Source organism: Leopardus geoffroyi, chromosome C2 (assembly GCF_018350155.1).
Source record: "Leopardus geoffroyi isolate Oge1 chromosome C2, O.geoffroyi_Oge1_pat1.0, whole genome shotgun sequence".
Taxonomy (NCBI): domain Eukaryota; kingdom Metazoa; phylum Chordata; class Mammalia; order Carnivora; family Felidae; genus Leopardus; species Leopardus geoffroyi.
The window spans coordinates 32,491,652-32,505,386 of record NC_059333.1 but is presented as its reverse complement, the minus strand read 5'-3'; the positions used below and the strand labels follow the sequence as shown (position 1 = coordinate 32,505,386).

Below are 13,735 nucleotides of genomic sequence, written 5' to 3'. Positions count from 1 at the left end.
ATATAATATTAAAATTCCATCCAGTTCCTAGAATTGGATTGATGAGTAAAGAGAGGCCATGGACACAGTGAAAAGAGGAGGTGTTTTGGAGTCAGAAATCATTTGGAATCAAATTCCAAATCCACTCTTTACTAGTCGCATGACAGAGGCAAAATAATTTCTCTGAGCTTCCGTTTCAGCATCTCTAAAATGGGAATGTTGATGATGCAGATAATGATGGTAGCTGTGATCATGATAGAACCGTAAGAACTGCATGAGAAAATAGATGTGCCTAAAAAGAATATAGTTTATATTTAAAAAAACTAAAGCATTATGTAAATATTCATTGTCATTATTATAATCGGTACAGTTTTTACTTCTCTTTATTAGTATAGGATTCATTCAGTTTTCTAATCACCTAAACTAGAAAATGGGAAACAGCATTAACAAATATGTTGAGATCACTGTGTGAAATCTACTTTTTCATTTCATTTCATTTCAAGGAAGCAATCTTGATTTTTCCTTATAATAGCAAAACTGGAAATAGTTGCAACACATTGGTTTCTGTTACCATATTGCTACTTAAAAGAAATAGGTGTTTTATTCATCATTTTGTAGCACAACTTTAGATCTTGATAATATTATATTTAATGTTCTATAGCATATATCTTTCTGAAAAAGTCATTCAGTCCTCATTGTAAATGAATTTTTTATTTACTTTGTTTTCTGAATTCTTTTGAGTAGTAGGTACTACCTACAAGAGCATACTGATTTCTTTTTCCTCCCCATCTCTGTTAACATAACTGTTATTTCTCCCCTTATTTCCAGTTCAAAAGAATGGGGCAAATAATATTGTGTGTGTATATATATATATATATATATATATATATATATATATATATATATGATTAAAGCATAAGTTTGAATTTTAACTTTAATTGGATCTTGTAAAATTGTGACACAAATACAAAGCTTCACAAACATAGTTTTTGTACTTAATTCTGCAATTCATTGCCTGGGTTTCTAATTAAATGTTTTCAGTACTCCATTTAAAGTACCCATTGCCTGCATTCCTCTTGATTAGTAGGAAAGAATCAATGAGAATTGATCCAATTTGTAGAACACAATTCTCATATTGATAGTAGTTTATATTCATTTGCTTTTCCCTAATCTTTTATTAATGGTCATCTTCAAAATGTCAATTAATGCCAAAACCCTGCACAGTGATAATGCAAATCTATAAAGAAACCAGCTTGACACTTTACAGTAGGGCAGAAGGAAGAAGCTATTATTTTTAACATAATATTTTACATAGCTTAATATGACAGAAAGAAATGATAAAGATTAAAACTCTACTCTTTCGATGGTGAATTTCAAACCCAATTTAAAAATTAAAAATAAATAAATGAAATTGAATTTAAACAGCAGAGTTTTCTCTCAGACCTCTACATTTCCACAATGTAATACTGGCTATCATAGCATGATGAACAATTTAGAGAAATGTGGGTTGAATGGTAGTACAAATATGAGTATCGATGCCATTTTAATTATATCGCCAATGAAAGTGAAGCATCATTGCATGAATTTCTGCTGCCGCACACTGTAGAGAAAGCTTTAGACCACTCAGTCTTCAATTACCATCCTCTAAACTTTTTTGAATGTTTTTCATAACAGAATGAACAACTGTTAATACTATATCATATTTGCTTTAGTCCTCTCGATATATGTTTTCTGAGCCATTTGAAAGTAAGTTCAAAATAATTCATCCATCAATTATCCTATACGTGCATGCTAAGGGACATATATTTTCTTCTTCTGTAGATTTAAGTTGGGTCTCAAGTCTCGATTAAGTTCAGGGCAAGTATTGTTAGTGTGGATGCTTCATAGGGGGTGCTGTATATTCTATCACACAATTAGCTTCCCATTCTTATTTACTCAGCATTGGTGATACTAACTTTGATTACTGAGTTCAAGTGGTGACTGCCAGATATAACCATTATAAAAGTTTATTTTCTCCTCTGCAGTTAGCAAATAATCTCTGGGGTGATACTTTGACACTGTGAAATATGCTGTCTCCTACCATTTTTCACCTGATAGATTTAGTGCTTATTGATGGTGATTATATGAATGATTTTATCAGAGGTTGCAATACAATGATTTTTCCAATTCAGAGTTTCCATTATAATTTGATATAGGGGTTGGGGAAATCTCAATAAAAGCAGTATTATACAGATTAGCAAATTTCAAATTTACAAGTAATTTACCATTAAATAAAGTTGTATCACCTTTAATAAATTGTTGTATTTAAGGATAAAGTTTCCTAAAAGACATAATTTCCCTCGTAAAGGAAGTTATATATCCTTATTCCTTCTTGTCGTTGTTGTCACTTTTATTAAAGCTGCAAAAGACCATTACAAGATGGCCCACTCATACATTATATGTCCTATATAAATAATATGTATATTGTATGGTTATGCATAATTCTATATAAAATTTTACATATTATAGGTTTAAGTTGGCATACAACTACCTCCAAAAAGGATTTAAAAAATAAAAATAAATCATGTAGAAAAATTCATAACAATAAGCCTGTGGAATAAGAGTTCAGTGTTTTTGCTTTTTATTTTTAAATGTTTTTTTTATTACTTATTTTGAGAGAGAGAGAAAGACAGCAAGCAAGAAAGCACTTGAGAGGGGGGAAGGGAAGAGACAGAGGGGCAGAGGACGAGAAAGAGAATCCCAAGCAGGCTCCACACTCCACCTTTGGCTCAATCCCTTGACCATGACACCATGACCTGAGCCAAAATCAAGATTTGGACACTTAACTGACTGAGCCACCCAAGCACCCCTGAGTTCAGTTTTAACCCCAGATACTAACATCCCATTGAATTGTAAAATATTAAAAATATAATACAGTGATGATTTCCTTCATGTAGATAGGAAATAAAGGAAAGGAGTAGGCAGAAGGAAAAGAGGATGCATTCAGGGTTTAGTGAGAGAAGGTGTGAGGTTTCTTGGAATCCTCATAAAGTCAAATAAGCAGTAGACATGAGATTTGGTCATTTAGGCATCCAATTAAGAAATGTGGAAGTTACATCATCTTATTAAAAAGAAAAAAGAAAGAACAAACAGTTTTAGTCATAAGCCTCGATGAAGCATGTTGAAGAACAAAAGGGTGAATCTGGAGCCCTATGAAACACAAGCATTTAAGGAGGGCTGGGAAGGAAACAGGCTTTCATAGATGAAATATTAGTTCTTTTGAGCCCACCAGGTTACTATTAGAATTAGAATCTAGAAAACATCTTTTTTTTTTTAAATTGAACATAAAATAAAGCACTTAATTGTGAAATTGGAATTGCTTGCCTTAAAAGCACTAAAGGCCAAATGACCACTAAATTCAGAAGAATCTGAATATTGATGGAACATCTAGGAAAGGTCCATCTGACATACTTCCAACCATGACTGTCTATGATTTTATGATTTAAGACTTCCTTTTATATTGCAAAGATGTTTTATATGCCTTTGCAGATACTGGATATACAGGGAGTACATTAGCATTTGAGTTAATTTGCAACAAGTCTTTTATATTTTCAAGTTGTTTCAGATTGAGAGTCTATTACTTAAGTGAGATTTGCATTCTTGGTTACCATCTGTTCATTAATTCATTTATTATCTTAAAGGAAAAAAAAACTGTTTAAGCCCATAGAATGTTGCAGGCCCAGTGTAAGGTGGTGGGTGTACCAATGTGACGCAGACAGATTACCTGACCCTGGGGAATTCAGTCTAATGGGGGTGTCAGGCACATAGAACCCGGCACCCTTAGTGACAGTGCATTTCTAGATGTTACGGTGGCTTTCATCAGTTGCAGCCACGCCTACATCAATTCAAATCTGGAGGGTCCTAAATTCAGACTTGGGGCACAAGAAAGACTTCTTCAGACATTGTAAGCACTAAATAATCTATTGCCTCCTTGTATTCTTTACCATGGCTCACATAATCAATACTATTCAACAAAACATTTAAATAAATACTTTTTGGGCTCTCTTTAAATCAGTCCTAAAGCTCATGTGCAGTGAGTCAAGTGACTATTTCCTGTTACAATTATCTTTTGACAGGAAGGAGTAGGAAGAAAAATTGAGAGCCGTTAGTAAAAATGACATCTTTTGTTCTATAGGTGTAGCATATTGTTAATTAAAGGCAGTACTGGTTAGATAGAATGTGTTTTATAGATATGGTTAGATTCATTGATTAATGCGAAGTCTATTCTTTCCTGAGACTAAGCAGGGGTCAGAAGGGTGATGGGTGGGGACAGGAAAGCAAATTTTAAAAACACTCAGGATAAATTAGACATTGGTGAAAAATCCTACTTTAAACAGATCTGTGTATCTCGTTTCAAATGACAGTGAACTTCCTTTCCTCATCCCTACCCTACTGCTTTTGAACAAATGTCCTCAGTTTCAGGGAACATTCAGTAACAAAGGTGCAAAAGTCTTATGATACTGTATATTCAAACTGAGTTCATGCTGTAGATTTGGATAGATTTTTATCTTATTTTTAACAGAGTGATTACAAATGTGTGTATCTACATTCAATAAACTATTCCACCATAAATTAAAAGTAGCCCTTTCTTTGAAAAACTGTGTTTGCAACTAAAAATAATCAGTCTGTAAAATTAAGGTGACCCTAAACACTTCATATCTTTTAAAACAATATTGTGGGTAAGCAGGGAAGGTGCCCTTAAAAGTCTTTTAATACATTTGAACCAGAACCTTCTATCTATCTTCCCATATCAACCTCTTTTATTTGGTTAGTTTGCTTGAGGAAGGTTACTTCGTTTATGGCAGAACATTGTGCTAACACTGACACAAAATACACACACACACAAAAAACCTGTTTCCCATTCTCTTTTATTGATGTGACTTAAATCTCTGCCCTAAACAACTAATGCATACAAATAGGTTACAGGCTGGAGGCGTGGAAAGGAGACCCTTTTCCTGCTATACCACTTCCTGAGTTGACTTTAAGGATAAATAGGACAACAGCTATTGCTGGAAAGGCAAGGATAAATAGAGCAATAACCAGCATTTTTTTCTTTAGTCTGCAGATATCCACACCTTTTTTTTTTTTCCTTCGTGTTAGCCACATCAGGTTAATTATATGACCCATGAGCTGGAGAGGAAGGGAGACGGGGAGACAGAGTGGATAGATACACTACATGCAAAAAGTCACAAAGTGACCCACGTTAGATTTTATATACTCTTTTAAAAAATTCTAAATCCTCCCTGAAGAATTGTGTGTAGGACAAAATGGATCAACCTCGCTGAAAAAACTAGCAGGGGCACAGAATTAATAACCCCTGTGATGTTTCTGGAGAGGCATTACCTGCACATACTCGCTGCCTCGTTCGTAAGTGACATACTTTCTTCCTCAAGTAAACAGCTGTGCTCCTTCACTGCTCAGACCAAGGAATTCTGTGTAGACGCTATTTAAGGTGATGAAAAGCCTGCAGAACACCTCAACATGAATGACCTATGACGCGACGGTATTCCACTTAGGAGGTACACACTTAGCTTTTATTGTGTCTCTGTCCGCTTATCAGCAATGAAGCTAGGTATTCTGCTCATATTTATCTAACACACATAGATATGATATGTACATATCATATATGTACATATGTACATATGTACAGTGACTGAGCACAAGTGAAATTAGTAGTGGTGTCGTTGGGCTTCCGTGTGTATTTATAATGCAACTCAGCTTCTGGATATTAGAACTTTAGTGTCATTTTGCTTGGCCTCGTTTCTAAAATTCTACATTGGAAAATGAACGTGCAGTGTGAAAAGCATAAAAAGCGTTTCTTTCATTCAAGAAAAATCAGAATAGATTAATGAAAATACTTATCTGGATGACTGTAATACAGAATCTCGAGCAATTTGGAATGTTTTAAAATATCCAGCCCCAAACGTCCAAAGTTAAGTGTTGTTTTACTTATGCATTTCTTTCAGTAAATTCATCTCCGTCCTTTAAGATGATAAAGTGTTGCCTTCTGAAGGATGTGATGTTGCACTGCTTTCTTTGCTGTTGCTTAAGAAAAGTATGACATTTTTATAATCCACCCTCTTATTTGACAACACCCTATTTTTCCCCACACCCTGCCCCCCCCACCCATATGAGGTACAGTCCCTTGAGTCTGTAATTGGCAGGAGATGAAGCGATGATGGGGAGTGATCACAGTCAATAGCTTTGATTAACAATAAGGTGGAAAATTAGCAATGCTAGCATTCAGCCACCCTGCCCTCTCCCTCCTCCATATGCTCCCTCAGTCCGTGCTGGCGGCCTCACAGAGGGCAGTCAGAGCCCTCCGCCAGCTTTGAAGTGCAGCAAAGGTGCAGGCAGAGAAGAGAATTAGGGAAATTAAGGAGAAGCAGTAGAAACCGTAAGCCATGATGCTGAGACCTCCGTGCAGCTCAGTGTGCTGCAGGAGGGGCAGGGAGGAAGTGTGCTGTGTGTTGTCCCTGTGTGTTTTTCTGTCACATGTGGATTTACTTGTGTCTGGACATGCTGTGATCGAAATGGCAACTACTGTTACTACTGTGACCCCATCAGCAGCTCTGGTGTTGTTTCCGACAGACCCTGAAGACCTAGAGAGGGGGAACGACAACGGGACGCCCATCCCCACCTCTGATAATGATGACAATTCGCTGGGCTACACAGGTAGAGTGTTTCTTCCCAAATCCTCACCGTCCATGCCTCCTAAAAATGCCTCCACCTCCATCAATCATCAACCACCTGTGTAAAATTATCTACCCATCCCTGCTTCCTGCTAACAACTGCTACAATTTCTTGTCCTCGTTTTCCAGACTTCATTCTTCAGCTGAGAGGTCATATTGCTAAAGTAAATACTTTGGGGAAAAGCAATTTAACTTCAAAACTGCATGCATTTGTGTTGTCGATTTTTAATTAAAAAAAAGAGAGAGAGAGAGAGAATACTTAGCAGCCGGAAACTTTGATATTGCTAATTTGTTTAGGCAGATAATATAATATTATCTTAGAGATGTAATATTTGACTACATTGCTATCAAAGAAATAAGACTCTCTGCAAGTAATTGCACTTCAAAATTGTCTGTAATTGTTGTTTGTTTGTTTTGTAGTCTTATAAATAACAGAAAGCAAACTCCTAACAAGTGTAATGTAGTCATAAATACCAACTTATACTCAGGATTGTCTTTGCATGGACTCATTGTTACCTTATCTATGAGTCACTTCTTAAAAGTAGATGCATGTGCACACCGGCATTAAAGTAAAAATTAACTAATCGAATGCGTTGGAAATAATTCATATTATGAATGGCTAAGAGAGACCGCCTTGGAAATACATAAGTGTTTCTTGAAGAATTTGTAAGTATAGCTCTAAATATAATCATGTAAGTTACACATCTGAGACAATTTGACTAAAACTTTAGATAAAGGCAAAGAATAAAATACATCACTTATAGCCCATTAAATCAGATAATGATGTAATAGTGGTCTCGTTGTACTAGCAGCTATTTATTATGGTCTTTTCATTAGTTCTTATTAGCACAGTTCTCCATAGACTGCTAGGTTGTGGGCTATGGATAGAGGTGTGTGTGTGTGTGTGTGTGTGTGTGTGTGTGTGTGTGTGTGCGCGCGCGCGCACGCACGCTCACACACGCATGTTGACGTATTTGGAGTTAAAGATAATGAAGAACTCTTCTTATCATTACAGTCTTACGGATGATTGTGTTAGAGACCAATCCAAGAGACATTTTTCACATTGTATAAAATAATAGACTAATCCAATAGGCATTTTCACATTGTATAAAATAATAAACTGGTACTTCCTTGAGAAGCAGCCTCCCTATTTTCATAGAAATAATTTTCTCCAGTAATCTCTCATTTACACAATTGTAGGATTTAAACATTTGGAATAAGTACTAAAATTGATAAAATCTTTATAAACAATTTAATATTTATTATATTTATTTTAGCCTTATAGATAACTCATTCTGATTTTCTCTTATCTTTCACCGAAGAACTGAGATGAAAGGACAAACAAATCAAAGCCCATTGGTGGTAAGATGGTGAAGAAGCTGGTATGATACTTTCTCAGAAACTTAGCTAGAACAAGGGATGTAAATGTCACTTCTTAATACCATAAAAGAAAGTTCATACGTGTGAAATGAGGAATCAGAGATAGTGTTCTTTCTCGTGAGTATTCTCATTTGCCAGTGCATCGTAGTTCTATTCCCTGGTGCTCACCCAGTCTAAACAACTGCATTGTTTAGATACACTAATAGGGTTTGCTCTTTGTCTTTTATGGATTTCCTGAAAATTATATATCTCCAATGCATAAATCACGTTGCAGTGTTGAATTAAGAGAACTTGAATAACAATGCATTTAAGAATAAATTATAACATTTAAATTTTTGTTATATCCATTTATTTTTCCTCCTTACGTTAATCAGTAACCAGATTTCTGCTATTAAACATATCAGATGAATTAAGATGAGATAATAAACTCATAAAATTATCTTTGTATTCTACAAGGGAACTCATTAAAGCAGCACATTTAATGTGATGTGACTGCAAAACAATCTTCGGAATAATTTTGTTCCTGAGACTCTAACTCTTTATGAACTCTAGTATCAAAGGAAGTTCATTCTGTATATTTTGTCTCACTAAATTCTTGATTATTCAGGAACCTTTCTTTCTACTATATGAATTAAACATGCTGTTTGTCTCTTTCACTTGCATATTGACCATTTCTTTGCTCATTAAAACCTCTATTGGAAGTGATAAGAAAAATTAAATAGAAAATAATGCTTTTTGTCTGCTTGATAACAATTATAAAGATCTCAGTTTAGCTCTGAGACTGAAACAATTGTGCAGAGTGTTACCTGAAACTACCAAGAGATTTATTTTATGTGCATTTGTGTGGGTGTGTGTGGGTGTATGTGGGTATTTGTGAGTGTGTTTGTGTGTGTGACTCCCTTTACTCTAATCACATAAAATTGAGTTGATAGAATCTTTATATTAGGGGAAACTCAGTTCAGAAGGAAGTGAGAAGGTCTATCTGCTCAGGAACTTTTTTACATACTTAATGTAACTTACCTTTAGTATACCTGGAGTTTAGTAACTCTGAATATAGCAGCAAAAACATTGTCAGAAATAAAATATAAATATTAAGCAATTTAGAGAATATACCATGCAATTGTCAAATAAGTCATTGATATGACTTAGCTGCAGGATAAATTTTTATGAGAGTTAACAAGTAAATACATCAAGTATTATTTGAGGGGTCTATACACTTTGCACAGCATCACAAAATGACTGTGAAAATTGTATATGCCAGATGTTTACTTTTTAGTACATGTTGTTTCACTTTGTTGAGCTGACAAGTGAGACTTCTCTCTCTTCCCTTAACACTCATGGGTATAAAGAAGAAAAGCTTCCCAGAGGAATCTGTACAATTGTGGAAAACATTTTTGGGGGAGCATGAAACAGTCCCAAAAGGAAATCACCAGTTCACTAAAATTCATACTCACACTCCCCTCAATTCTCTTTTTTGACCACTATAAAGAGAATAATTTCCACTGTGAGCTAATTTGTCACTGCATCTGCTCTACTGCTCAAACCATTTGAGACCATCACTATCAAATTGACCCATCAAACTAAAATCCATGGATCTCAGATCATACACATAAATGAATATTTTTATTAATGATCTAATCAGTGAGTGATAATCTCTTATTAATAGTACTTGCTACTTAAACCATATACCATACTTACCTAAATGGTGTAAGTGATTTAATTGAAAGGTTCAGGGGAAAAAAATGGTAATATGGAGTTCAGGAGAGAAACACATACCGATTCCTGTTCTCCTGACCACTTTCAGACACAATATTACAAAGCCGTGTTAAGATTTCAAAACATTTTAGTCTCTCTTTTACTGATCAATGAACGCAGAGCAATTTCTAAGGTGGCACAGTGAAGTGTTATTAAAGTGGACTTGTGCATTATTTAGACAAGTAGCCCATTTCCCGTTTAACCAAGACTGTCATAAATATTGGGGATCATTTAACAGTTCACAGTGTATAGCCTTTGTTGCAGGAACAAGTAATATGGAGTTTCAAATCAGCACTTTGTGGGGTCAGACACACATCATTCCAAAGAGGTTGAATATAAAATAATCAATGATTCTTTTTAAAAGGAATGCCTGAAAACAGTACATTGTTTTTGACTTCTGGAAGTGCATATGGTGTTTCACAAATATGTTGTGAATCACAAAAAAATAATCTGTTTAGGAATATTTAAATGTCCAAAGTATACATATAGTCCATGTAGAGTTTTACTTAATGACAAAAAATTTGAAGAGCAGTCTACTGATACATAACAAGTTAGGGAATAAAGCGGGAGCTACTGACTTCCTACCAGCATCCATAACCTTTTTAGAAAGTGCTAATTATTTGTTAGAAAATGTATGAATTTTATTTGTTTTTCTGAGAACCAAAAAAAGTCTATAAATTTTATTTGTAGTGTCTAAAATATATTGTTTGTCCCCATTTTCACATTTTATTTTAAAAATAAAACAATCTCCCCCATCTCTATAGGTGTTTTAAGGATTAGACTCCTATATTTATAGTAGTATAATAGAAGAAAACCTTACCACAAATTTAAAATCCTAAAACTGAACAATTATCAGCATTATGTCAGTACCAATTTAAGTAAAAAATCTAGCCTTGGAAAGTTAGAAACTCCAGAGTAATTTCAAATGGGCATAGTAGAATCTTCTACCCTTCTACCCACTTCTACCCATTCCGAGTAAAGTTTGGTTATAATTCTGTTTAAAAGGAAACAAGATATATTCTGTCTTATTGAAAAAAAATATATCTTGGACGAATTAGTGTGTTTGCCCACATGCACTCAAATAGCAACCGCAAAACATATTTTGCCTCATGTTTTAGAATTTGGACAAATAACTGTTCATTGCTAGGGGACATTGATTCTTCTGTCCCTCTGCATTCTTAATTATAGAGTTTCACAATTATGATCCAACAAAAATTCCATTTTGGCATGTGCATTTTTAAAAATGTATGCATTGATGCTAATAACCAGCATTTATTATCATTTCATGTATGCAGTGCAATTTTCTCAGTACTAATGCTCATTGCCACTTTCTCAGGAAGGCACTATTGTTAAAAGCAACAGTGCCTACTGTCTGCCTCAGCATTCTAGAATAGAAATAGTCCCTCATTAACCATACTTTTTTCCAACATTGCAGAGGCCGTTGAGGTGGTGACTACAAGCTTCATTTGAGCGTGTGGTTAGAAATTAAATAGCTTAACCATGCTCCTTTGCAACAGCACAGTTCTGGTCACCAACATTTTAGGGCCCTGCCAATTTTTATCATAGGTTCTTTATCATCACACTGACTGGTGCACATCATTTTTAAAAAATCAAATAGGACAAAAGCTTTAAACAAAACCAAGAGAGTCCTATTTTACCTTACTATCCTTGAACCTGCTTACTCTTAACCTCTTTTACTCTTTTGGATGTATCTTCTGATAGTTTCCTTTCTATTTTTAAATAATATGTATCCACAAATGATTCTTGATTTGTCAATATTAGGTATTTTCTTTTACTCATTCTTTTGCCATCGCATTCTTTGTCAAATTAACAGTTTACATTGGTATTATGAAGCAAATTTTCCCCAGATGAATCTACTGCAGAGCCAAGTAAAATACTATAATTGCATTTCTTTCTTTATATGAGATTGTTTATTTTCTGCAGTTAATAATTGCATTTTTAAACTTCCTATAGGCTTAATCCTATCTAATACTCCACTAATCTGAGGTTTTTCCAGGCATCTGCCTCATAAAATACTCCACGTTTTCGTCTCAAAATGACCGGTTTCTCTCTAGCCCTGGGATTTTTTCCTTCACTTGTTTTTGTTGGATCTCTTATTTCTAGATCTCATTTCTTCCTCTTTTTTGGGTTTATCTCCTTGTTAACAGAAGCCTTGTCTCAGAAAGCACCTCACAATAGAACTTTTAAAACGTCAAAAATAAGGAAGTTTTACTCTGATGTGCTTTGTGGTGGTGGTTTGTCCATTTTTGCTTATTGTTTATTTGCTTTTCTTGATTATGCTGGGTACTTGAGGGGCCTTGCAAATGGGAGAATCATATATCTTCATTATGGGAAATTTTCTTAAATTATTTTTTGAGAACACCAGTCACTGTATTGTCCACTGCTCTTTGTTTGGAATCGCCCTTAGGCAGTGGACCTTTTAGATTGATTCATTGAATCTCTTATCTTTTCTTCCCTATTTTCTAACTATTTGTCATTTTCCTCCCAACTTTCTTGGAAACATTCTTTTTTTAAAAATTTTTGTTTAAATTCCAGTTAGTTTACATGCAGTGTAATATTAGTTTCAGGTGTACAATATAGTGATCCAACACTTCCATACAATGCTTGGTGCTCATCACAAATTCACTCCTTAATCCCCATCCCCTATTTTACGTGCCCCACCTGTCCACCTGCCCTCTGGTAACTATCAGTTTGTTCTCTATAGTTGAGTCTGTTTCTTGGTTTGCCTTTCTCTTCTTTTTTCTGGGAAACATTCTTGATGTTTATTGCCTACCAATGCTTTTAGAATTATTTTGTGTTTGTTTATTATATGTAAATTTCTGAAAGCTCTTTCTTATTTACTGATATTTATAAAGAGTTTCCATAAGCTCGTTGATATTTAAAGTAATTTCTCTGATTCTAGTCAACTGCTTTTTCTACTATATGTCTGCAGTTCCCAAAATATAGATAAAGTATTAGAAATCCACCTAAAAGCCATCAATTTACAGGTGAGGAAACTAGGACCCTTAAAGCTATCATGATTTTACAAAGATAGTATAGATATTTAGCAATAAAGATTTAACATCCTCCAAATTAAATTTTTAGTGTTTTTTCTAACTTAAAATACTTCACAGAGGGACACCTGGGTAGCTTAGTGGGTTGAGTGACAGATTCTTCATTTTGACTCAGGTCATGATCCCAGGGCTGTGGGATCGAGCCCCATGTCAAGCTCCAAACTGAGCATGGAACCTGTTAGATTCTTTCTCTCTCTCTCTCTCTCTCTCCCTGCCTTCCTCCCTCTGCCCCTCTGTCTAGCTGGTGCACTCGAAATATAAATAAATAAATAAATAAATAAATAAATAAATAAATAAATAAATAAAACTTCACAGAATTGATAGGAGATGAGAACATGTAGGAAAATAAACTGCAGAATAAAACTAACACTATACTTTAGTGCTTACATAGACTTTTTAAAGTACCTTATATTTGGCTCTAGAAAAATAACACTAATTTACAAGTTCATGTCAAGTAGCTTACTCTCTATGAAATATCTGGATAATCACTTATTCATTTACTTGAACAAATTCACATATCGAGTACCTGCTCTGGGGAGAGCCTTGTATTAGGAATATGGCGGTATGTAAGATCTAAAATGTTAAAGTCAACATCATGCATGATTCCTCTCTGGATCATTATATCTGATGGTCCGCTCATTGACATGCAGTTTGCCAGCTTGTGCCCTGGTTGTGCATTAATTTTTGTATAATAAATTAATAAACATTTCTTAAAACAATAAATTAAGCCATTTCTACTTGTTATAGACACATATTGGGAATAATATATGCCACATCAACTTAACTTATTGAGCTAGTCTTAAGCAGTTAAGGAAA

The 13,735-nt window shown here is 34.6% G+C and overlaps 1 protein-coding gene across 6 annotated transcripts in view; it reads left to right on the top strand.

The window, feature by feature from the left end:
• Nucleotides 1-13,735, top strand: part of ROBO1 (roundabout guidance receptor 1) — a 1,138,975-nt gene that overhangs the window by 620,226 nt on the left and 505,014 nt on the right. For 5 of the 6 annotated variants that reach the window (XM_045501662.1, XM_045501663.1, XM_045501668.1 and 2 more), the window contains exon 3: nucleotides 6,610-6,693. The exons of the other annotated variant lie outside the window; for it this stretch is intronic. In XM_045501662.1, coding sequence (XP_045357618.1) covers nucleotides 6,610-6,693 — 84 coding nt within the window. The remainder of the gene's footprint in view (nucleotides 1-6,609; nucleotides 6,694-13,735) is intronic. 6 annotated transcript variants of the gene reach the window in all.